This window comes from Drosophila gunungcola (assembly GCF_025200985.1).
Source record: "Drosophila gunungcola strain Sukarami chromosome 2R unlocalized genomic scaffold, Dgunungcola_SK_2 000006F, whole genome shotgun sequence".
Lineage (NCBI taxonomy): Eukaryota > Metazoa > Arthropoda > Insecta > Diptera > Drosophilidae > Drosophila > Drosophila gunungcola.
Window position 1 is genome coordinate 1259926 of NW_026453168.1, and position 25045 is coordinate 1284970.

The 25045-nt window shown below is 43.6% G+C and overlaps 1 protein-coding gene across 5 annotated transcripts; it reads right to left on the reverse strand.

Annotated features, from left to right (window-relative positions):
• Positions 1-962: 962 nt before the first annotated feature.
• Positions 963-23483, reverse strand: LOC128255159 (high affinity cAMP-specific and IBMX-insensitive 3',5'-cyclic phosphodiesterase 8). Of its 5 annotated transcripts, none has more exons than XM_052984705.1 (20): positions 22783-23483; positions 21955-22082; positions 16209-16886; positions 16054-16138; positions 9022-9137; positions 6801-6857; positions 6522-6727; positions 6287-6346; positions 6150-6204; positions 5959-6057; positions 5687-5797; positions 5454-5623; positions 5166-5376; positions 3938-4078; positions 3773-3871; positions 3464-3712; positions 3177-3399; positions 2810-2967; positions 2475-2745; positions 963-2410 (listed from the first exon to the last, which is right to left on the reverse strand). In XM_052984705.1, exons 3-20 carry the CDS (start codon positions 16476-16478, stop codon positions 2268-2270), a joined length of 2724 nt encoding a protein of 907 aa, XP_052840665.1. In that variant the 5' UTR covers positions 16479-16886; positions 21955-22082; positions 22783-23483; the 3' UTR covers positions 963-2267. The 5 variants fall into 5 exon arrangements, with proteins under 5 accessions (XP_052840665.1, XP_052840664.1, XP_052840666.1 ...); XM_052984704.1 differs by having other exon boundaries at positions 3938-4105; positions 22783-23482; XM_052984706.1 differs by lacking the exons at positions 16054-16138; positions 16209-16886; positions 21955-22082; positions 22783-23483 and adding an exon at positions 11026-11887 and having other exon boundaries at positions 3938-4105.
• Positions 23484-25045: the final 1562 nt, after the last annotated feature.

The following is a 25045-nucleotide window of genomic DNA, read 5'->3' on the forward strand; positions in this document are numbered from 1 at the left end:
AAAGTTTGCCAACCATTTTGTTGGGATAGGATTGTCCAACTGATTTTAACCTTGACCCGAATTCCCCACATTTAGCTTTCTTTCTGCTTGGTTTTTTGTAGATAATTTCCATTTTGTTGGATTTTTATTTGTATTATTTGCATTTTGTTTTGTTTCTTGTTTGTGGTTTTTTTGTTGTGTTTGGTTTTTTTTACAATAAATTTGACTAAATCTTAACATTTATAATCCTTAACCTGCAAGGAGCAAACAGATGTAGTAACAAATATACATAGTCGTATGTAAAGATTTATCATTTTTGTGTTCAGAAACATATAGTAGTACCGTATCTATATATATATATTTTATGTATACATATATTCTTCATAACATGTAAATTGTTTTTGCATTTCACTTTATTATGTCTATGCGATTATTTCCCGCATTGCCTGCGTATTTTTTTTTTTGTTTTTCTTAATTTCATTTCTGCTTGTTTGTAGTTTACGCGATTTAATCCAATACATACAATTGAAACACACACATATTAACAACATTGAATATGCATATACATTTATATTCTCCTATCGCTTTGTTTATTTTGTTCTGCTTTAATGTGATCAGTAGTGACACGAAGTGTGGGAACGGAAAGTGTGGGTTGGTGGGTGGATTGTGTGGTTGTTGTTGGTCGGTTTGAGCGGATGGGATGGGTCAAAGGTCGACCCTCTAGTGGATAGGGACTTCCTAGACCAAGGGTCTTTGCTACACAGTTCAGGAGGTCAATAAAGGGTCTTGTATACGTGTATATAATTTCTATCAAAACATTTTGAAGCACGGGATTTAACACCTTGGTAACACATACAAATTACTGTAACTCTGTGAATGAATGCCGATATCGTATGACATATATAAATATATAATATGCTTCGTAAAAGTTGTATAAATTGTATATATGTATATTGTATATATTATTTTGCTTTTCAATTTCATTTTGTTTTTTTGTTTTTAAGTTATAACAAGAACATATTATCAATTCGTATTAATAGATCTGGTTTATATATGTATATGTAATTTGTTCAGTCAATTAGATAAAAAGATTTCAAAAAGGATTTCACTTAATTGTTAAACATTTGCGTTTAGTTTGATTTCTCATACCGTATGCTTAGAAAGCTAAACAACATTAATAATATTAGTTAGAATAGCTCATCATTTTTCGTTTTTCTTCATTTAGGAAAAATAGGTAACTAGTTAATTAGGTAGTAAAAGGGGCCCCATAGGATTTCATATGTCTCAAGAGTGGATTCGAATTAGTTTGTTTCAGTTTTACTTGTTGTAGTTGTTAGCTAGTCGATAGTGATAGTATGTAATATATAGTGCTTGCCACAATCTCGCATGCTTGTGTATGTATATAGTCTTCGTCCAGCTTTTGGCCTTGTATTTGTTCCGAATCCAAATCCAAATCCAAATCCGTTTTCAATTCCATTCACGACTAACGATTCGGACTTGGACAGCAATTAAACTATGTATATTTACTTGGCTTTTGCAGTATTCAACATAGATTGTCTTCATGATGGGAGAGAACTTCATGCTTGTAACACTTGGTTTGGTAGCACGGCTATACCGTTACCAAAACCGTTATACTGTTATACGTTATACCGTTGCCAGGTACAGTTGAGCGCACGCCATGTATATTCTGGTCAATATGCTGTGGGATTTCTCGCTAGATTGCTAGTTTGCTAGCCCGCTAGTCTGCTTTCGATAGCCTAAACACACATTTATAGGGGGGAGGATGGAGGGAACATACACACTCACGCACACACAGACTCACATGGTATATTTATATAGAAATAGAAAGTTCGCTTCCTGTGATGCATCTTAAACATTTAATTTTGAGTCCAGCCCAATAATTGTTTACTTGTTTGCCTTAGTTAGTTTGCTTTGTATGATACCGCTTTTGTGACACCGCTTGGCACCTTTTCGTGAGCCGCCCACAATCCGTACCGCCCCCCCGGCCGTTGGTCCGTTGAGAGATATGCGTTTTTGTTTTTTTTTTTTTTTTTTGGGGCAACCCGGGGAGCGGGTGATGGTGGCTCTTAAGCCGGGAGGGTTGAGCTTCGACTTCATTGAGAGGATCAGGCCGAGAGACTACGGGTCCGGAGTCAGACGTCACAGGACCTTCGACGCCGTCACTAGAGCATGTCCTCCATCTCGTTCTCGCCAATCGTGGAGGTGCCCGGTGCCTGAGCCGGCAGTGGCTTCAATAGACCCGAGAACAATCTCCGGAAGGCCGTATGCTATTTGGAGTTGGCCATCTTGCCCACTGGCGGCTGCTTGGCCATGATCTCCGCCAAGGTGTTGACGCCCTGCTCGTCGTACTTCTTCCACTGCGAGTAGTTGATCTGCATATAGGTGATCAGCTGCGGCATGTCGATGAAGCCTTTAAAATACATATTCCAATTAGCAAAAGTTATAGAAGATATAACAGAATATGTTCAACTCACTCTCCCAGGCGTGCATCATGTCCTGTATGATGTATTCGATGAAGCCGATCTGGCTCTTTGGTATGCTGCAGGTGGCTCGATCAAACATCGGCATCACGATCGGTAGGTGACGCTGCTTCTCCTCGTCCGTCTGCATGAAGTACTCCTCGGCAATGCGACGGGCCCACTCGATGCAGAACTGCATGGGACGGGCGGGATTGCTCACATCGGCCACCTTGATCAGCATGCGACGCATGAGTATCGACGTCTCCTCATCCGTCTGGGAGTTATGCTAATGGTATTTGCAAATATTTAAATAATTTGTATTCTTTAAAGGATTATCTATAGGACATTACCTCACGGGGCTCCTCGCCGCCAAAGACGCTCACGAACTTGGCCAGGTGCTCAAAGTGCCGGGTCATCTCGGTGGCCAGGATCATGTCAATGATGGTGCTGCGCGCCGACTTGTACGTCTCCTTGTCCAGGTTTTTGAATATGTTGATCTTATCGTCGCCTAAACGTTGGAAAAGAAAAAAAAAATTATTACATTTTCTAGATTATAAGAGTATCTTGTACAGCAAATGAAATATAGCTCAAACATCAAGGGGTCCCTGCTAGGGCGCCACCTTCTCCATGGGTTGAGATAATGTTTAAGTATTTATTAGTTTGTTTTGAGAGCATCTCAGAAGAGGTTACCATTATTAAAGGAAAAAGCTCACTTACCCAGAGTTAGCTTAAAGGTAATAGCCGCATGGTGGTTCTCCAAAACTGTAAGATCATTGTACAATACGGCCAGTGCGTCGTTCGAGTTGCACAAAAAGGCGGATGAGCGACCCGGATGATCGACATCGTGGGCAGCTGCCGCAATCAAAGCAGTCGCCTCCTCCATGCGGTCCATTACCAGCATGTCCTTGTTGGTCAGTTGGGTGATGAAAGCGCCAGTGGCCTAAAGGTACAGACAGTATTAGCGCTTATGCCAGAAAAAAAGGGGTCAGGGGACCAAAACCCACCTGCATGACATCAGCGGCATGGGTGCTGTTGTGATATGTGTTGCTCTTGCGGTAGTGGGCCTCAATTACGGCCAACCAGGCCTTGCAGACGTTCTCATCGATGTTCAATGTGGCGAAGACGTCGAAGCGGCGGAACATCTCCATGCCCAAATAGAGCAGCGGATGGTAGTCGGTTATCTCCTCCAATTTGAAAATATCAAAGTCCCAGCTGAGAGATTCGTCAAGTAGTTCCATGATGATGGGATTGGACTGCAATAGATATAATCAATAAAATGTTGTAATGTGTGTCTTTAAAAGCTGAGAACAAACCTTCATTTTGGCGGGCACAATCGTGGCAGTTCTTGTGGAGCTGCCAGTGCGTATTATAGAGTCATTCGAGCTGCGGCGCGACGAGTACACGCTGGGTCCCTGAAAATGACAAATTCCGCTTAGCTATAATCAAAAATACGTAATTAATAAGGTTTATTAAGTTACCGTTAGCAGAGCACCAATTAAATCGGTGGCTATGGGATCATCCGTTCGTATCTCCTTCATTTGCGGACTGTAGAGTCCTTCGCGCTTCAGGAACTCCAAGACCTTGTCTATGAGACGCGCCTCATCGGCCGAACAATTCTCCTGTACTTGTGATAGTAAATTGATTATCTAATGTGCGAGTGCGCAGTGGTTGCGTTTGTTTAATTATTTTGTTTTTTTTTTTTTTGTGGTTTTTTGATTTTTGGTTGTGTTTGTTGGTTTTGAGTTTTGTACATTTTTTTATTTATTGTTAGCGACGCACAGCGAGCAAATCGAGCGAGCGAGCGAACGTGCGAACGAACAGTTTGGTAAATTATTTTGTAATATTTTTTTTATGAGTTGGTTCATTGTTCGAGTACACAAAACATAAAAGTAAAAAAGAGAACATAACAATTAAGAGATAAAAAGAGAATAAATGTAAGAAAATGTTGGTTTAGATGTGCGGTTACTGTTGATTTTGGGATTAGTAGGCGTTAAATTTATGACAAATTAGGAGCTCAAATGGGATGGACAGTGGGGTAATGGAGGTTTAAATTAACCCAATGTCAGCCGTTTTTATCAAATACATTTAACGCTAGCTTGGAGTTTGGTATGAAGTTTTTCAAAAAAAAAAATCTTTAATTAGCAACGACACCAATGAGAGGTCCCTGGTTGGGCGCCAACTAGCACACGATGTGCAGGGGGAAATGCCTTTGAACAGATTACGCTAATTTGAGGAATTAATTTGATAATTAAAAGCAGAGAGACTGCTGTCATCTCGTGGCCTTTACATCGCGAAACACGGATAGTTAAATTTATTTCTACTCCAATCCAGAAAATGCATTTGAATTGGCATTCAACTTTCACAGTGTGTCAGTGCCTGTGTCGTGGTGTGCGTTTGCGTGTGTGGGGATGGTCTGCGTGTGCATGTGCTTGTGCAAATATTGTTGCTAATGTTATTGCTGTCGCTGCTGCAGTTGCTGCCGTCGTTGCTATTGCTGCATATGCTACGGGGCATGACAGGACACCTGGACACACACACACACACACACACACACACACACACACACACAGAGACAGACAGGGGCACGGCGCACGGAACACGGACACAGGCACGGACGACAATTTAGCAATTTAGGCATTCCCAAAAGCGATTCCCAAATGTTGCAACGTGCGGCAGCCACAACCCAAATGTGAGGCGGAGTCATACTTTAGTGATGGGGGCCTCCAACGGCAGGGACGTCAACTTGGCCAAGCTGGTCCTTCGCAATCCGTCCGAGGCGATGGAGCGTACATCAAAGCTGCAGCGCCGCACCGAGTGCAGTGAGCCCCTGGGCGCCTCTTTCGGCTGCGGCAGTGTGGCAATGAAATCCATCTGTCCGCCGGGCACATCAAAGTTGAAAATCAGATGCGTGGGTGCGCTGTCGGGACAAAGGCAAAGTTGTCAATTAAGCAAGGGTGGCACACAATCACTGGGCACTAAGCAGTAAGCACTCACCTGCCAATGCAGGCCACCGGGACCACGCGCACGTGCATCGGTATGCCCTCCTGACTCTTGCGGCGCACTGTGAGGATGCCGTCGAACTCCTTGATGTTCTTGCACTGCTCACTGATGGTGGACAGGTCCGACACGAATATGTCCTCCAGCTGCTTGCTAATGATCTCGTCCTGTTGTCCAACGCGGAAATCTCATTAATGCCGCAATCGCAAACAATCCGCCCACCCACTTACCAGCCGCATGTTGAGCAGCCTCTCGGTGGCACGGTTCGCATACTGGATCCGCAGCAAGTCGTCCGTGATGAGCACCACCTCCTTTAGCCGATGCAGAGCCGTGTAGAGGGCCTGCGGCAATGGGAAGGGAAATGGAAATGGTTTACAATTTCATTGGGCTGTAGTGCAACGCTTCCGTTTAATTGAATTAATTTGAAGAAGTGAGCGGGCGAACGGGGACAGTGTGACATTGCGTCCTGGCGCCGAGGGCGATGGGACATTAACTCGATTACCTGTTGAGTGGACATGACATTGTGCGGCCGGATGATGGAGTGCAGTATCTGCTTCAGTTCCACACTACACATGGCCAGGTTGGTCGTCTCCGCTACGCACTGTGGAATACACAAGACGTTGGTGCTTGTAACATCTGTTTCTGATTCTCGTAGCGCTCCCTCCTCTGATGGGGCAATCAACGGAAACTTACTCTATTAACGCCAGCGTCCAATAGAGCAATTAGCACATCATCCTTTTCAAAGAAACTGCAAAAGTCATCGGTCGTAAGTCGTTAGTGGAAATTGGAAAGTGGCAAGTGGCAAGTGGCAAAGAACCAAGACTACTCACCTCTTCTTGCAGACTGCAATTATTGTCGTTAAATGGTGGCCGTGTGTGTGACGTATGGTTCTGTGGGAACGGAGACAGCAAGTTTTTATTGCAAAGTGAAAAGTTTATGAAAATGGAAAAGTTTTGTGAAGTTTGGCCGAAACCCGAAACTCGACCCGGAACCCATTTCACATCGGGCAACCCATTACCCCGGTGCCCTTTACGCATCACCCACTACCCACTATCTACTACCCACCTTGCAATGTGCTCCGCATCCAGGTTCTTGGTGGAGCGCGCATCAATTATGATTAGGTGGTAGCACTGGGCGGTGGCGTACGACTTCTGCAGGGTGTCCAGAGCCTCCTCCTTCGACTTGACCAGCGTGACGTCCAGCTGGTGGCGCTGGCAGGCCGCGGTGATCGCCTCGCAGATGCTGTCCGATTTGTGGAAAACCAAGAGGGCCTAGATGGGATTGGGCCAAAGCCATTGCACTGATTGAATTGCCCCTGCTCAAAGTGGTCCAAAGAGGGCTTACCTTAAGTGGAGGATTCGGTGGGAGCACGGTTGGATACTTCAGGTCCATGAGATTTCGCTGCATCAGGAAATAAATAAAAAAAAAAGGAAAAGAGAAGAGAAGGGAAGGGAAGGGAGCGATGTCAGAACAGGTGAGACAACGTACAAAATTTAATATAAATCTGCGGCTCCTCTGGCTTTGCCATCAAAATAAGAGGGCTTAACCGGGCTTCGCATTGCGAATGTTTGTGTATCTCTGGCTGGATGTACATATACAAGTATGTAAACCTGGGTGTCCCCTAGCCGCCAGTTACGCGCGCTCACAGTGCGTGTGTGTCGTTCGTGTCGCTTAAATGATGATAAATTAAAATAAAATTGCTCGCTGCTGATTCTGACTTATGTGTGGCACGCATGTGTGCTGCAGATTTATAATACGAGCACATTAAATCCGCCGAAGGTGGGTGGCGGCTCAGTGTCAATCAGGGGAATGAAAATGTAATCGGAAATGTATCACACAACACCACAACACAACAACACAACACAACACAACACGGCAGCATAAGACGCAGCTAAGGCGGCAGATTGATGGGCCAAGCGAAAAAAGTTGTTCCTGCGAAGGCTACCTGAAAAGTCCTGAACTCCTCCTCCTCGCTGGGTTTCTTGCCAGCCACCAGGAGGTGGAGTTTCGGCACCTTGGGCAGTCGTCGCTCGTACAGGCTGTGCGCCTTACGCTCCAGGCAGTTGACCTTGCGCCGAAGGACCACCGAGTCCTCATGGTCGTGGCCAGGTGACAGCTCCGCCACCGGATGGCTGCCCGCTCTGTCGCCCTCCTTTGCGTCTCTGACGCCTTCGAGGCTCAGATTGTTGAGCAACAGGGCCGGGACGTCCAGGCTGCGTATGACCTCGACTATTTCCGGCTGTATGGCATTCCGTCCGCCGCCGACGCCGCCGCCAGCGAAGGCCACACTCAGCGGCCTTGTGTTGCGGCGCAGGGGTGTCATTATGTCACGACTTTCGGCCTCCACGTTCGCCTCGTATTCCAGCTCCATTTCCTCGGGCGTTTTACTCGAATTGCGTCCAACAAATGGCAGGGAAATAGCCACTGGCCCTGGATTTGGCCCCGGAGTTGGAGCCGCTGCCGAAATCGTTTCCACTTTCATTTCCGGGCAGGAACCCTCACTCTTCGGCCGAATGCCACCGTTGGTCGCCATCGCTGGTGGTTCCGAATGCAAGGCCGATTCCGATTCCAATTCCAATTCCAAAGGCAAATCCAATGCCAAATCCAAATTCAAATCCAAATGAGCAGAGCTTATCAAACGGCTGCGGCTGCTATCGTCATCTGCGAGCGGTCTTTCATTACGGTTATCGCCACGCTGATGGGATATTGATATAGCCGCTGGCCTAACCGCAATGCCATACGGCTCCGTATCGGAGTCGGGATCGTTTGATCGATTTTCTTGGCCGGCCGACGCTGATGATGACTTCGCGGAGGACTTGCGGCTAAAGACTTTGCTGAATTTTGGCAAGCAATTGCGCATTCTGCTAATGCTAATTATAACGCACAACACAACACAACACTCAGCCACACTCGGGTGAGCGTGAAGCGACACAATCCGTATCGCAATAACAATGACAGCGGCAATTACACTCGCCACTTGAGGTCCAATGTCTTAGATCAATAACAAGTTGTTTGCATAAGCTCCAACACACACGAACACACGAACAGAAAAACGCGGCGCGAGTGGCATTTCCAACTTTTCCACGCCGCCGACTAATGGGACAATCTCGATCTGTATTTGTATCTTTGTATCTGTATCTCTATCTGTATCTGTATCTGTATCTGTCTATATCTCGATCGGTATCTCCGCAATCAGTTCTGAATAATTCACAGGTTTTGTGGTCGAAACTAAGCGACTACGCGACGCTCAAACATTGAACTGAAACGAAACGAACTGTGTCGCGTCGATCGGGGCATAATCTCTTTCTTTGCCTTTTGATTTCCCACCTTCAATGTTAATTGATTTGATTTCTCTGGTAGCGTATTGTTTATAGGCAAAACACACCTATAGGGCAGTAGCTGGGTGTGTATTGGTGAGCGGCTATTTAAAGCGGAATGTAAACCGAAAAGCGCAACGCTCTCCGTTGCCCATATAAAAAAAAAAACGCTGCCTATGATAAGATACCTTATCAAAAGACGTAACACCCATGTGGTTCGGTTCCCCCTCGAATAGTAATAGACTCACCTGGTAGACGTCCATCGGCTCATCTTCCGGGGTGAGGGCGAGGGCTAGCGATGACTTGCGGTGACCTGGACGGCTGTTCCCGCCGCCGGATGAGCTGGTGCCCGATGTGCCTGTGCCTGTGGCAAAACAAGAACAGAAAAAAAAGGGGGAAAATTGTTTAGAGGCGAGGAAAATTCTCTGAAAAGTATGCTACATTTCTGGGCGTTTCGACGGCTCGAAAGGCGTTGCATACTTGAGGGCTGCCGAGAACCAAATGCTCGCACGCCCCCAATCAAAATGAATGGTCACTAGCCCCACACACACACACACACACACAAACACATTTACTAACACTCTGTCAGGGACACGCACGCACATTAATTCCTCTTGTTGCACGTTTTATTTAATTATAAACGTTGGCGTTTCAGAAACACTTTATAAACGGGCGGTAAGCGGGAAGCCCGCACACACACACACACACACACATACACGTGTGCCTGCGAAAGGGTACAAAGGTCCTTGGGGGCCTTGCGGAACGGGCTGCCTATCTGTCAACAAAGGCACTCCGACCCACTGAGCCGGGACCCCCGAGGAACTAAGCCGCACAAATTGTATTTCACTTAATGAGAAACAGGTCGGGACTCCAACAGGCCAACATCCCACTGTATTTTATGCTACGGCAAGCCAACTAAAACATAAACCCCACAAAAAAGACTGGTAACTAGCTCTTCAGAAAAAATTGTACATCAAATTGCAGGTTAAACAAATAACTCCAGCAGTTGAACCTTTAATATTCATCAATCCATTGAAGTATCCCCATATACATCCTTATGTTTACCTATGTCTTTATTGCACATACATATTCAAGTGGAAAATTTCAATCCATATGGGAGTTTGCCATACCTTCTCAGGCATTCGCAAAGTTAAATTCTTTGTCAAAGTTTTGGGGGAAATTAAAATTCTGTGGCTTCTTCCAAGTTATGTATGCGTATGCTTAGGCCCCAACAATTTTTAAGACCCCAAATGATTGACCAAACAAACTTTCTGTGTAACAAAATTTGTTCGAGGCTTTTGTGCGGATTCCCTGCAAGCAAATTAAAGTTATCAACAAGTAATTTTTGGTTTTCTTTTGGGCTTTTTGAATAAGATAAGAAATATCTAAATAGCTTGAAAGCCCCTATTAAACCAAATGGTAATATTTAAATGATTTGAAGGCTTTTCTATTCTTATGGATATACAATCATTTAATATCAACTACTTTAAAACGCATGTATACAAAAAATTAAGAAATTTTGATATGTTTCCGTCTTGTTTGTTTAGCTTTCTTTTAATTTATGACTAAACATTTTCTTGCAAAAAATATTTTATCATTTTCCTGATAAATGCTATTTATGAATATTCTTTTTTTACTCAGCTTTGTTTTATATTAGGCTTACTCATGTTTTTTGAAAACTGCTTTCCATTTTATATGTAACCCTTACTCAGTTTAATTTTATTCTGCAAAATTTGTTTTCATACTATATTCCTTTGCGTCTATGTCATATTTTATTTCTACCGAAATATATTTTCTGGAATTTAGAACATTTAATTTTCACTCAGCTTAATTTTAGTTCATGAAAACTGTTTTCATAATTTTCCTCTTTTCCGAAGGCTTTATTTTCATCCGGTTCCATGGAATTTGTGCAATAATTTTTCATTTTGTGGCACTAGAATGTTTAATTGCTTGCCATAAACTTGTAAACTGGTGTAGGTAGCTAAATCTAAGTACGTGGAAACTCAACTATCTGCCAAAAATGATTAGAGCTGCCAGGATGTGAAGAAAACTTTCATACTGATTTTTAATTGCCAGAAACTCACTTGGCAGGGCATAATTTTGGCCAACCACTCCCCTGTGGACACGCACGTTAACCGCATCATCAAACTCAACTTTAACCCCCGAAGAGGTGGAGAAGGGAGGTAGGGGTAGGGGGAACTGGGAAAACGAAGGAGGAGCTGGAAGAGCTGGAGGAGCTGGAGGAACCTTACCCACATTTAGCTCGGACTCGGAGGCCGGACGCGTTAATGAATCTCTGCCTGATGCCATGGATGTTGGTGTTTTCGGTGCTGCTGTTGTTGTTGTTGCCTCCACGGCTGGTGGGGTTTGTCTGACCCCCAGACTCCCGCCCACGCCCACTGCCACGCCCACGGCCATGCTAACGCCCACTCCCCCGCAATTGCAAGTGCTGGGCACACTTTCTTCGCTCATGTGGGCACTAGTGGTCGTCGCCGTCGTCGCCGTCGTCGTCGTTGTCGTCACCGATCCAACCAAATTCGGCTGGCTGGAAATTATCATTGTTTGTGCTTTTCGCTTTTCTTTATTTATTCCGCTTCTTGTTTTGCGGTTTTTGTTCTTGGCTTTTTGGGCACTTTGCGTGTTTTGGTTATTTTGCAAATGAAGTCACACAAATTTGGATTATTTTCGTGGCATTATGCTAATTGTCATTTATGTGCAATAGTTTGTTTATCTGTCTGCTTTGGCATTGATTTCACACAATTAGTGCGTAATGATAAACTGCCCCACATGCATATATGGTACGAATGGCGCACAAGATACGGCAGCATGTGTGCACACTTAATATAAATAGCCCGAGTGGGGCATAAACAAAAACTAGCCAGGGAAAGTACCCCTCAAGTGGGCCTATGTACTGAGCAGGCGGTACGAGTATGACTACGAGTACGAGTACGAGTACCAGATCCATGTACATGGGCCCGCCACTGGGGACAGGGGACAGGGGACAGTATATTTGCGCTTATTCAAATGGCTCGGGTGTATCTTATCGTTTGTGTATTATTTTATTTATTTTTTTTTTTTTTGTTTTTGTTTTTTTCGGAGCAGCCCGGGAGTAAAGTGGAGCAGAGAATGTGAGGATGGGGCAGGGGTACACACACGCGTTGTAATCTAAACGAAAATCGATAAATTGTTTAGATAAAAAACGGCCAGCAGCCGCTGACGTCGCAGCAACAGGCTTTCCATGCTTAAAAGTCCCTTTTCCATATTAAACTGTGTTTAGTAGGTAGAACTATTTCGGTAGGCCGGACTTGTTTATAATTTACTTACTGCCTGGGCTCACACTGCTGCTCATAGTACAAAGTCACACACGCGGACGCATTAAATATGAATTTAGGGACTACTTTGCACTCAAAACCTGTAAATTGATCTATTGGCCAAATTGGTGGGAGATAAACGGGGGATTATGGCCAAAGTGAAAACCAAATTGGCCCCAAATGGAAATAAAACGCGAGCCAGACTGGGCAAAACGTCCGTTCTAATCCGGTATGAAGAACTGTTTGCCAGATGATAATTCTCGCACGGATTTTCAAACTGCCACTGGCAGAGGACAGCGAGCAGTGAGCAGTGAGCAGCGAGCAGCGATTGCGACGGCGACGTCCGTGTGCGCTGCGGCAAAAACTAACGGTCTGCTGGGCTGTCGCCAAACGCAACGGCAATGGCAATCCGTGAGATACTTTTGGGGCGTATATAAGGCGCTTAGCTGCCGCGCAGGCAGGTGCACTGCCATTAAATCTCCCACACTGCCATTGGACTGAGTTTAAAGTTAATGACTAAGAGCGGATTAGGGGAGCAGAGCACAGGGGCTTTCGGCCAGTCCCACTGGCCGATCTCTTTTGCGTTTTGGGGCCTTTTGCGCCTTTGTCCGTTGTCATGGCGACCAATTAATTTGTGATAAGATAATATCAGGCAAGTTTGCTCATAGTATTCAGATGTTTAGGCTGTGTGCGTTGTGGGGGGAGATACAGATACACATACGGCGGCGCGGCAGTGGACTGTGGGAACAGGTTGAGATACAGGTACGCCCGGCCAGATGCAGATACAGCCCCGGGGGCAGAGATACAGACACCGATACAGATACCGATACAGATACTGATACAGATACAGGTGCGGATGGCGGGGCGAACGCGTGCACAATCTACATCTGGGTGGCTAGAGTGGGTGGTGAACGGCCCTGGGCCCAGAACGGAATGAAATTGGCCAGTTCTATCTAACCCGATCTTCTTGGCTCAGCGATACTCGCCGTTGATAGCCGTCCACTGGACATATGGCAAAAAAAAAAAAAAAAAAAAAAAGGGGGGGGGGGAATGAAGTGGGTTTGTGGGGGTGAACTGGGACCCATATTGATAGGCAGTAGGGAGTATCCAGCGGTAATCTAATCTGCGCGCATACATATTTCTAAAGAGCGCTTCACGTGGCTAAACTAAACGTAATTTGTGTATGACCGCCGAGAATCACACTTCAATGCGAGCCCATGGCTGCAGCCAAAGTTGTGTTGACTAAACAGCCGAATTGACACAGCCGTCATCGCTCAATTTCCCAATTTACGGGAATACTACTGATAAACTGCAGAACTTTTGACGCGTGGGATTAGCCGCATATAATGAATCGAGTCGAGCGTCGAGTCGAGTGATCGTTCAGTTTGTTTTCTTTGGCTTTGATTGATGTTTTGGCGCCATTCCGTGGGCGTTCCATTGTTTATTCTGCTTGTGAGAGACTGCGACTGCGACTGCGACCACGACTGCGATTACTGATCGCTTGATTGGAGCGAGCTGAATTAAATGGGAAACAAAATTCAGACTGCGAATGCGAGTTCGTAATATCGTATCTCGCATCTCGCATTTCGCATCTCGCTCTCCTTCTGTTCTTATACGGCTGCTGTGTGTGACGGGCACAAAACCAGATATTGTCATGTGAATTTTTGCATATTAATTGAAATTTTTTCACAGAGTTCCCCCGTAACTCAATACCTATTATTGGGCAGTACGCAACGGAATTGGAATTGAAATTGGGCTCGGAGTATCTGCGCGTATCTGTATCCATATCTATCGGATATGGAAAACAGATACACGAAAACCGAAATCTAGCCGGAGATTGCTACTCGTTACACTTGTTGTTGTTGTTGTTTTTGCAGCGGTTGTTGGCACACTTAGTTGTGAAGTTTGTTTTGATTTTTAACACATTTTTTTTTTTGGTTTTTGTTTTTTTTCTTTTTTTTTTCTTTTCGTGCGCGGCTATGTACACTTTTGTTGTATTTTAGAGCACGCTAAGCTGTTTTTTTTCCACCTCAAGCGAATGCAGCCAACGAATTTCAGCGCGTACATGATTTCCAGTTGGCTCTATGCGTTTTTTAATTGCAATCGCTTTGGATCGACGACTGGTTGGCCCTGGGTTATATGTTATATGCGAAATAGCGTGTTATAGGCACGACTTGGCCAAATTCGAGCCACTGCATTAGGTGGCAAATGGTGGCGACCAGTTTGCAGCAGCTGGCAATGATTTCTTTTTTGATTTTTTTTTTTTTTGCGAGTTTGCATAGGGCGCGATTCTTTTGCAGTGGACTAGCGATTCAAAATCCCGATTCTATGAGTATATATGGCACATACACTGGGATTCACTATGTTGCAGCGACGTCGACTGCGGCGGCGACTGCGACTGCAACTGCGACTGAGCGACCGACGCGGCGAAAGAATCTACAACAAATGACTCCATAAATGGCGAGCAGCTGTTGCCGCAACGCTGCGAGAGAGAGCTTTGGCGATAAACGAAGACGAAGCTCGCTCCAGCGCTCTCTGACCCCCCGTTTTCACCCCCACCACTTGCCCAATCTCCCAATTCGATCCATTTGCTGAGCGCGATCAAGTTTCACTGATGCTCACTCACTCTCCCACCAGAGCTCCATTGAACCAAAGAGAGAGTGAGAGAGAGAGAGAGTGTGGGGCAGAGAGCGGGGAACTGTTAATTGGACGGCGACACAAAACAGCTGCGCTTTGGATCTCCGACAAGCGCCAGCTGACTCTTTTATTCTGGGATCGAGTTACCTGGACAACCGCTTGGGGTTAAAGACACTACTGATACCCTATATCCGTCTATGGCAATCGAACAAAACGGTTTTAGGCACTGAAAACAAATGTATTTACTTATTCCACCATAATCCAGGCTTAACGAATACAAAGCGTTTTCAATTCGTATTGAAAGTCTGTTTTCTTTTAACTTTTAAGCCAAAATCTTGTAATAAATGGTAAGGTCCTGAAAATATCCTTAATTAAAGGTCAACCGAATGTTCAGTTTATTTATTTCTGATGAGAATCTTAGTAAAGTTTCTTTTTGTTAATTATTAAGATTTTTACAAAATTTATATAATTGATAATTGAATTTATTAAATGGATTTTTCCATTTAAATTAATCATCATAGCCGTTTTTGTTTATTTCGATCAGAGGTTACGTTGGTGGAACACGAAAACAATCTGCTTAAATACCCATTAATTCACTAATCAATCTTAATCCTTCCTGTTTTATCTAGCCACTTGAGTTGATTGATTCGAATTGGGAGCATCGTAAATATTCAGAAAATCAGAAGAAAAGGAATTGTGCAACCGATTCTGAGATTCCCATTGGTAAGTGCTATTACGATTGCTATCAGGTAGCTTAGCGGAAGCTCTTGACGGTGGAGTAGGACACTTCAGATTAGAAGAAGCAGGAGCCGAGTTCCTGAATCGGGGGCCTTATCAATCGCTATTGTTTGCCGATATTGAGTGTTGAAGGTGACCAAAACCTAAACGTTGCCTCATATTAAAGGGTAAAAAGGTAAATGATGCTATCAAAGGGATCATGTTTCGATGAAACACTGAAAGTATTAACATATCGAAATGTCTCTATGATATATGAAATATTAATAATTATATTAATAACATATATATATATATATATATATATATATATATATAAATATACATATCAAACATATACATATATATATCAAATTCTAACTCAATCACATTCAAACAAATTTTACCATAGCTTAAAAAGATACAAAAATTTAATTAACTGCCCTTAACTTATTAAGCATTCTCTATAAAAGAGAATTGTATCTAAACAAAGTCTGAGATATAGTTATGTTATTTTTTGACCACGTTAATACATTTAAATTAAAGAATAAGCCCATTCTAACCCATTTCTCCCTGTGTGGATCTTATAAAATAGTTTTGGGGATGGTAAATACTCACTGCCAGTGGCCCGCCGAACCACGCTGTGTGTGAAGTTGCCCAACGCGGCTACCGTAACAATCGAGTCCTTTTTGCCGGTGCTCAGCTTTTGGGAGATAAGAAATCAATCCAGGAGTCTAAAGGAGGGAGGAGGGGACATCTCCGGATTTGGTTACCTTTTCGTAGTCGGCCTCGCTTTTGGTCTGCAGCGGATTGAGGAGCACCTGGCCGCACAGGTTGTCGCCCGTTGAGCTCCCGTTGCCGTCGCTGGGGGGCTGCAAGGTCACGCCCCCGCAGCTGCAGCGGCGCAGGCGACTGCGCCTCAGTTTGATGCAGAACAGCCGGCTGCCGTCCTTTTCAGTGGCGTCCAGGGGGAGGGATCCTGGGCCGTCGGTCTGGCCAGCGGTGGCGGAGGGGGCGGGCAGAGTGCTTGGCGAACAGCCCATGGCGAAGTCCTGCTTCTGATTTTGGCCTGGCTGCTGCTTCCGTTGCGGTTGCTATGCTAAATTGCTCTTGGTTGCCTTGTGATTTTGGTTTTACTTTCGTTTCCGATTGTGACTTTGGTCTACGGATTCTTGGGATTCTTGGGATTCTTGGGATTCCTTGGATTCCCTGGATTTCAGAGATCCCGGGGATTGCAAGTGCACAGCTTACGCTCGCTCCACCGACGCTTTTGGCCTTGGCAGTGCTGCTGCCTTCTTGTTTTTGCGGTTGCTGCTGCTCTGGTTCGATGGTTTCGATTCTGGACGATGTCGTTGTTGCTGGCGATAACATAATTGAAACATTTTTGGGCTGCGGTCTGCTGACTGATTGACTGATGGCCAGCGGAGATACTGGTCACATGATCCACAAAACTGCAAAAATCGGAATGAAGAGTGGATTCTCAGTTAATTGAAATACCAGGCCAATGCAATCAGTTTGTCAGAAAAAAATGGCAATTGGTTTTTCATCGCTTGCAAGCTTAAATTGCATTGCTTTTGTAAGCCCCCAAAAGCTCATGAATTTATTTAAAAACAAAAGCCTTAACATTTACAAAAAAAAAATGCATATTACTTTACTACCAACTGATTTTTTAATGTATTTTATTGTAAAAATATAAGAAGCTTAGTTTACTGAGTGTAATAAAAGTCATCTTTAAATTGGAAAGTGCCTGATGGCTGTCCCCTTAATAAATATGTTTATTGAACATTTTTATTTTAGAGGCATGACTACTCGACTATTTACCTTATATAAATTGTGTTTAATTTCTATGAACTGGAAATTAACCCTTAGTTTTTACTTTCTTTATGTCCTAAATTATTCTCCAATGATATATATGTATATCTGATTTCAATAAACTTTATTAAACCAAGCTCAACGTTTCTATTCAGTAATTTAACAGGCACTGACCTACATTAACGTTGTGCCTTCCCGTTCTTTATTTTTGTTTTATACTTCCCAGCTTAATTGGTTAAACTAGTTTAATTGGCATTGATAAGGCAGAGTGATAAATGACGAGTTGAAGTGCATTACTGGTATTTTAATTCGATTACGAAAGCCAGTTGGGGTCCCCCATACAAGAGGCGTTTCATTGAAACTCTCATCGAATATGGACAGAGCACCCGCACAATTGTCAAAAACTCTTGGCGATTGTTATAAATTCATAAAAGCCCAAATATTGGCAATGATTATTGGAGCCAAGGCGAGACAAATATAATCAAAATAAAACGGGGCCCTTGAACGTGACCAGATCGCTGCATATGAATAATGCCCAGTCAGAGTTGTATTTGCGTTTCTCGGTTTCTCGGCTACCAGCAACTGACTCCTGTCTGCCATATTAGCCATATTAAGTTCGCGTCCCGAAAGTTGGCGAAACTTGATAGTCTGAACCCTCGGTGGCACGTATCAAACAATTGACTTGTGGGGATTTGTGGCTGTCATATATAATACACAGCTTTTGGGCACCTCACATATCTGTGACGGCGCTGTCGATGTGATGTGTCGCCCTGTTGTTCTCATTCCGGCTGTCAGTCGAGTCGTCTTTATCTGGGGGGCAGGCAAATGGGAAAACCCTCTGCCGCTCGCTCGTGTCTTGCTAACCAATTTTAAATATTTAGATAAAGCTCCAACGAAAGCGAAAGAAGCAAATCAACTGATATGGAGTACGGGAGGGCGGCGAACTGTTCAGATTAGTCACCGAAAGTCGTACCCATTTCAAGTGGCAATTGGAGCTCGGCTCTGGATCATGTCTGCGAGTGAAATGTCTTCTGTCTTTTCTCTAGGGGCGGGAAAACAATTCCAGGGGGGGTGCGGCGGAAAAGATAGTCCTTATCCCCGGCGACGTTGATTGACTTGCTAAAAGGAAGGGCTGTCTTTCATCTGCATTCGTACATAAACACATCCACGTCCATAAGGACACTTGTTGTCGTCCCTCTGTCTGAATCCGTTTGCATTGTTGGGGCCAAAGACAAAAGGCGTCACAACAGCAGACGCAAGCAGGAAAACAGGCAAGAGGAGCACCAGAAACGGCAACATAAGTACACAGTGATTTATTGGGAATTTTGTATTTGCAAGGTAGTCTCGATTTTGAGACCTTTGCAAATGCGACAGAGCATTGATGTAGGATACATTAAATAATATAATCCCTATTTCTAGCCTAAGTGCAGTGTGACCTTGCTGTTAAAATAAGGTCAACAATTTTTTATAGACTAAGATCACACTTATTTAAAGTCTTTGAGTACATTAGAATTATAAAAAATTCTCATATGATTACAATTTTTTGCTCCGTGCAGAATCAGATTGAGCTCCAAGCAAACTCATCCACATTCCCAGCAATGAAAAAACTACAATAGAGATGTCGAGAATCAGCTTCGCGTACACATCGGTCTATGGTGTGTTTGTTGATTTAAACAAATTATTTTTAGCCCGACCATATTAAAATGAACAAGTAATGGGCTTTCGCCGTACACTCAGCCTCATTTAAGTTTTCAAATAAATAACGAACGTTGTGGACGTAGCATAATTTGTTTACCGCTTCCCGGGGACGAGGCGGTTGCAATTGCTCAGCCGCCCTGTTGCCAGGCTATGCCGTATACATATACATATTTGTAGGTATGTATGAGTGTGTACAAGTATAAACGGGGCCTCGAGTTCCTTCGCGGCGCCTTTTGGTATGCAACTAAAGGCTCGAGTGCCAAGGAGTGCGCCAAATTCTATTAGCCGTGCCCGACGTCAACGTCAACTCATTAGATGCAGCCAGTCACGGATGCTTGGCCCGAAGCTATTAGTATGCAGGTGCTTGTGGATATTCGTATAATAGCATCATCAGGATTGCTGTGTGTGTGGTGCGAGTGTGTAGTGTGTGTTTGTGCGCGAACCCCTAATAGAATTTCTTACCAATATGTACTCGAGAACGTAGGTATTTGGCTGGCAGCCGATAGCCGAAAGGCAAAAACCGAAGCCGGCCCATATAGGAAAGCTGGCCGAGACCAAAAAAGATGAACATGGATGGAACATGGTATGGAGCGCATTCGAGCAATTTTGTAGCTAATAGTTTTTGCCCGCTGATGTTTTGCAGCTGCCGATCACTCGGCTTCGTTTTTTCTGTTTACTTTGCACATGCACAAACAGATCGGAATCCGATCGCCTGTATACCGAATAATGTATCGAACACTCAGTGTGTGTAGTCTACGGAGATCCATTACAAGTGCCTAATTTGCCTTGAAGTCAGGTGTTGAAATTGAGTATTTAGGTTTACGGTTTGCCGTAATTCAAGATTCTCGTAATTTAACTACTAGAAAAACAGTTAGAAGTTAATAGCGAAATGAGGTAAAAAATAAAAATTCATTTTTGGCTTGCTAAATAGTTATTTGATTAAGTGGTTAAAAACAAAAATGGCAAATAAAAAAGTACCTTTAGATATCTGGTCATTAATCTTAGAGATTAAAAAATTACAATTCAATTATAACTTATGACACTAAGAAATTAATTGACTTTCATTATTGCTTATTAAGTGCTTAGAAAATTAATCACTCTAATAATAATCTTAAACAACTTATTTTCATGAGCTGGTCAAATAGAATCATCAAAACAAGCTACTCTTAAATAAAAATAAAATAATCTCATTGAAAAATGATTGAAGTAACACAATTTAAAAATAAAATTATCTTGCTATAAAAACGTACATAAAAATAAGTAGAAAAAAGTCTGTGGCAGCAATGAAAACGTGTTGCAATTATGGATTTCTCTAGCCATGGAAGTAGCCCCTTATAGAACTTAATGGCCCATTATTTTCTCGAATGTGTCCTCCAATCAGGGACAACCTTGGCGGTGGTCTCTCCAAGAATTTCATATTCAGAATGTGCGTCACAAGTGCCAGTCAGTTGTAGCATCCTCAAGACTCGCTGGCGATCGGGGGCCTTGAGGCTTCACAATGGAACAGCTACTAATCGCTTACAGGCGGAAGGTTGGACCCCGCCTAATTAATAACGAACACGAAGGAACATTTAAGCATATGTATACACAGCTATATGGGAGGATATATAGGTATGTACGCATATAAGCTGCTTACAATATCTATAGAGACTTTTCCGAGAGTTTCAAAGAGTTTGCCAGTTGGAAATTTGCATTTCAAATGCCGATCTCAAGTGAGATATAACAAAATGAAGGAATGGGGAGCAGGGAAAAAGTGTCGCAACCTGGAAGATTAGACAGAGACGGTGAGGTCGTAAACGAAAGAGAGGGCGCTCGAGGGGCTGATTGCCCCAGTTGACTATACAATCAAATGGCACATTGCGAACCGAGCATAAAGTTAGACGAACTGCAGACTCTACGGCACTCGGGGGTTAAGAGTGAGTGGGTGGTACGGTGGTGGTGGTGGTGGTGTTATTGCCTGGGTTGCATAACCGTATGGTAGTAATAATAAACATTTCGAATGCACGGTACCTCCCTGGAAACTCCCAATCAGTATGCACGCGAGCGGCTCGGATTTATTTGCTGTTAACAATAGCAGGCACCTCTGCCGGCGGCCAACAATCCATTTTAATAAACAGTTAAAATCGAGAATTAATTAAGCCAGCCAGCCAGCCCGCCAGCCAGCCAACTGATTGGACGACAGCCTATCGCATAGATAGTGAAAACGAAAAGAAATCTACACACCCATACGTAAGCGTACAGCATATATAGTAAACAGCCATTAGATAATCAACGAAATGGGTCAGTCCACGCGGGATATGGCCGAAATAAAAACTACTACGACAAGAAGCAAAAAAAAACATATAAAGTTTGGCAGCAGCGAAATGCAAAATGCAAAATGCAAAATTCGAGACACGAAACACGAAAAACGAAAAGCGAACGCAATTTGCAAACTTATCGCCGCTTGTTTATAAGTACGAAATGATATTTTTCACATTGTTTATGGCCAGTATGGGCATCATTGCTCACCTGCAGCCCCCTAACAACATTTTAAGCGATTTTTATGTGCCTCTGTCGCGCCTATAAGAAGTCAGGTGAGTTTCAGTTAAATTAAAAACTGCAAAATGTTTTTGCGACGCCAGTTGCATGAAAATTTTGTAATTTTATTTTTTTGTTATTTCGTTTCATTTAATTTTATGATATTTTTGGAGGGCACAGACCAGACGTTGACACTTCCAAGGTGGTCTGTATAATAGAATGCTTGGAATGACTTGGAAATCTCGTGGGGTGGGCGTTGTGGGCGTTGTGAGCAGTGGGTCTTTAAGGATATATGTATGCTATGGTTAAAGCCACCACCCACCACCCACCACCCATCACCCATCACCCATCACCCGCTGATTTGTATCTCTGGGCCAGTGTAAACGTGTAGGCAGAGAATGACCGCAAATTAAGCGAATAACGAACAGAGAATCGTATACCCCAAAAATGTCCAACTTAAGTACATATACAATACATTATCTGTTGACGTACCAAAAATTTGTCGTTTAGCTGGTAGTTGTTGCTTTCGCTGCCTGTTGCTTGTGATATTTTATGCACACATGTATGTAGATAGGTATGGGTATAGGTATTTCTTTTTATTTTAATATTTATATCAGACTCTAGATATAAATTAAACAAATACACATGAACACAATGGGTAGACACACGCACTCATAATAAATATTGCCCCACAGAACACACACACTGTGCGAGCAGCACTTCTTCGCAATAGCAACAGCAATAACAATAACAAAACATTTTCGCTGCTCTTTCTTCAACAAATTAGAATTTATTTTAATGCGCGGGGGTCACGTTCATAGAACGGATGTGTTGTTGCTGTTGTTGACGCACAAGATATGGCAAAATATGTACGTCCGACCCGATCCGACCTGCTCCGGACTCTATAATATCGACTATATACATATATACACACCGAATTGTAAATTGCGAAACTCAAATTCTATGCATTAAAAATAATAACAATAGCGCGGGCACGACAGTAGTAGGAGCAGTAGCGGCGATAACACACCGCCAACGTATCTGAGAGATACAATTGGCTCACATTTACGGCCGCCACTGCTGCCAACACTCAATCTGAACAATACACACGCACCCCCGACCCGACCCGATATACACACACATATTGATCACAAATCGGGGAATATGATTGTCGATTATTGCGGCCACGGAGATAACTAAATTTTCGGGTGCGCCGCTGGTCAGCGGCGGGTGGTGGTGCAACTTGGGTGGTATGCGGGTGTGGGTGCGGGCGTGGGTGCGGGTGTGGATGTGGGGCCTATATATCGCCGTATAGCTTACGGCCAGTGCAAAATTCTCTTTCAGCGACCGGACGACCGGCGAGAAAAGAACGCCCAAGATTCACGAGATTCAGCCGCGATCCGCGATCAACGATCCACGATCAACGATCCACGATCAGCGATCCACGATCCACGATCAACGATCCCCGATCGACGACGGTTGCCTGTCAAAGCAAAACGTCAAACTGATTTCTCGCTCAGCGTACGATACGATACAATGCGATACGGAATTCAACAGAAACCGAAACAGAGACAGACACCGACACCGAAACAATGGCAATGGCAGGCCAGGCCAGGCCAGAAGAACGCGAACACACAAAAGAATCAAGTGGAAGAAAAACTAAAACTAAAACAATCTCTGAGATACAAATTCGTGCGAATGCGAGGCGAGCGAGCGACAAGCGACAGTCGGGGAGAAGTACGAGTGCAAGTATCTGTATCTGAACGGCTGAACGGCTGAACTTGGCAGCCGGACAGGGAGCAGTACGTTTCGAAAGAATCAGAAGTAGCCACAGAATCGCGGAGAGAGAGAGAGTTGGAGAGCCCCAGAGAGCGGAGAGCGGGCCCCAAGAAAAGAAATCAAAGCGGCGAGAGAGTCTAACGGAGAGTGGGCACTCTCTTCGCTGGAGCTGAGCGCGTGACAAGCGATAGATCGACTTCAAAGATACTTTCTGGAAAGCGAGCAACATATTAAACGATAGTAATGTGTGGACAAATAAAACTAGTCATCTCGCAATCAGTTATATTTTGTATGAGTTTTCTAGTAACAAAAGAAATTGGTTTCGTTAATTTTTTGTAATGGCTATTAACTAATAAGAAATATATCCAAAAACTGCATTTTTTAAGGCTTTTATGTGTTGAAAATACATAATAGTTAATTCAAAAGTAAGCCTCTTAACTGAACGATTTTCCAGCTACATATAAAAAAATTATGGAATTTAATTTTAGTTGTAGAAATACTTTAGTTATGGAAACATTAGTGAACGTACTTTGGAGTTTTTTTTAAGAAAAAGTATGGAATTTGCAGTTAAGCTTATTATAAGAACGAGAAAAGTGGCTTAGAGTTCGAAAATATTATATTTACAAAAATCAAATCGAAAAAAATCTTTATTATTTTGAAAGAATTCTTATAAATTAATTTTCAGCTAGTATCTAAGAATTAGTGTTTATGGTAAGTTAAACCATTAATAAAACTTTGTGATTTTTTTATTGTATTTAAATTTGCTCGCCAAGTTTGCATTTTAATTAATTGTTCTGTAATCTAGCCAGTAACAGCCAGCGATTCAATTTCTCGGTAATGAGTGAAATTAAAACATCATTAAAGCAAATTAGTCCCCAAACAATTGTTCACAGAACATTGCAGATTACGACTGGCTGGACTAAAATAAAAACGGAAGCCAATGAATCATTTATAGCATCATAAGATAAGCTGACCTAAATAAATAGCGCGGCCGTGAGTCACTCTGCGCTTGAAGAGCACCCAAATAAGGCATATTTAAAGGTGGGATTTTCCAGCCGAAATGCTTGAGGGCTCAGGCAATTTGGGAGGACCAAGGATCGATCGTAAGGCGATGGCCGTTCCATTAACGGCTTTTGCCAGGCCCCAGGCAAATGCTTACACTCCAGATGGAGTCTGCACGCAATCCAGCTTCAATGAGCCCCCGGCACCCACACAAACACACTAACACACGCGGCACACACTCACACACTCACACGCACGTACACATGAGCACTTCTTGATGAGCTTATATGAGCAATGGGATTTTTTCTTCCTTTTTTGTTCTTTGGGGTAATTGTAATTGCATTTGCTATCGTCTTGTGTTTGACATGGCCAAGTGCCTCTATCGGGCAGTTCCAGGCGCCATTTGCCATTCGCCACTAGCAATTAGCCAGGCACCAGAAAACATAACCAGTTGGGCGCCATATATCACACACCGTCGGCAAAATGTCGGTAGGCTTTACCTGCTTTTAGACACAACTTCAGGGGAAGCACTATTATTTTTTAAATCCGAAAGTCCTTAGGAAAACCCAGTTACTTCCTAGAACTTCCACCGCCGGGATATATACAACTTGGTGTTGTGCGGATGTGGGGTATTGGTTTACCTGCCTCCCGAAGCCTTAAGTTGCGTTGATTCTCCGGGTAAACAGTGCAATTTGCCACTCGTTTCCGATTCAATTCACTCCAGTTCGGTGGTTAATTTTCTGTGCCGTGCTGTAAATCACAATTGCGGACCGATAAAAAAATCAACGTGCATTCACTGCCG

What these genes read in the sequence shown, in the direction of transcription:
- LOC128255159 (XM_052984702.1), bottom strand. Translation starts at nt 8,316, where the DNA reads ATGCGCAATTGCTTGCCAAAATTCAGCAAAGTCTTTAGCCGCAAGTCC. An exon ending in ATTGCAGTCTGCAAGAAGAG is followed by an intron (nt 6,205 to 6,286) that starts GTGAGTAGTCTT and finishes TGACTTTTGCAG; the next exon opens with TTTCTTTGAAAAGGATGATG. An exon ending in TACCTTTAAGCTAACTCTGG is followed by an intron (nt 2,968 to 3,176) that starts GTAAGTGAGCTT and finishes TCCAACGTTTAG; the next exon opens with GCGACGATAAGATCAACATA.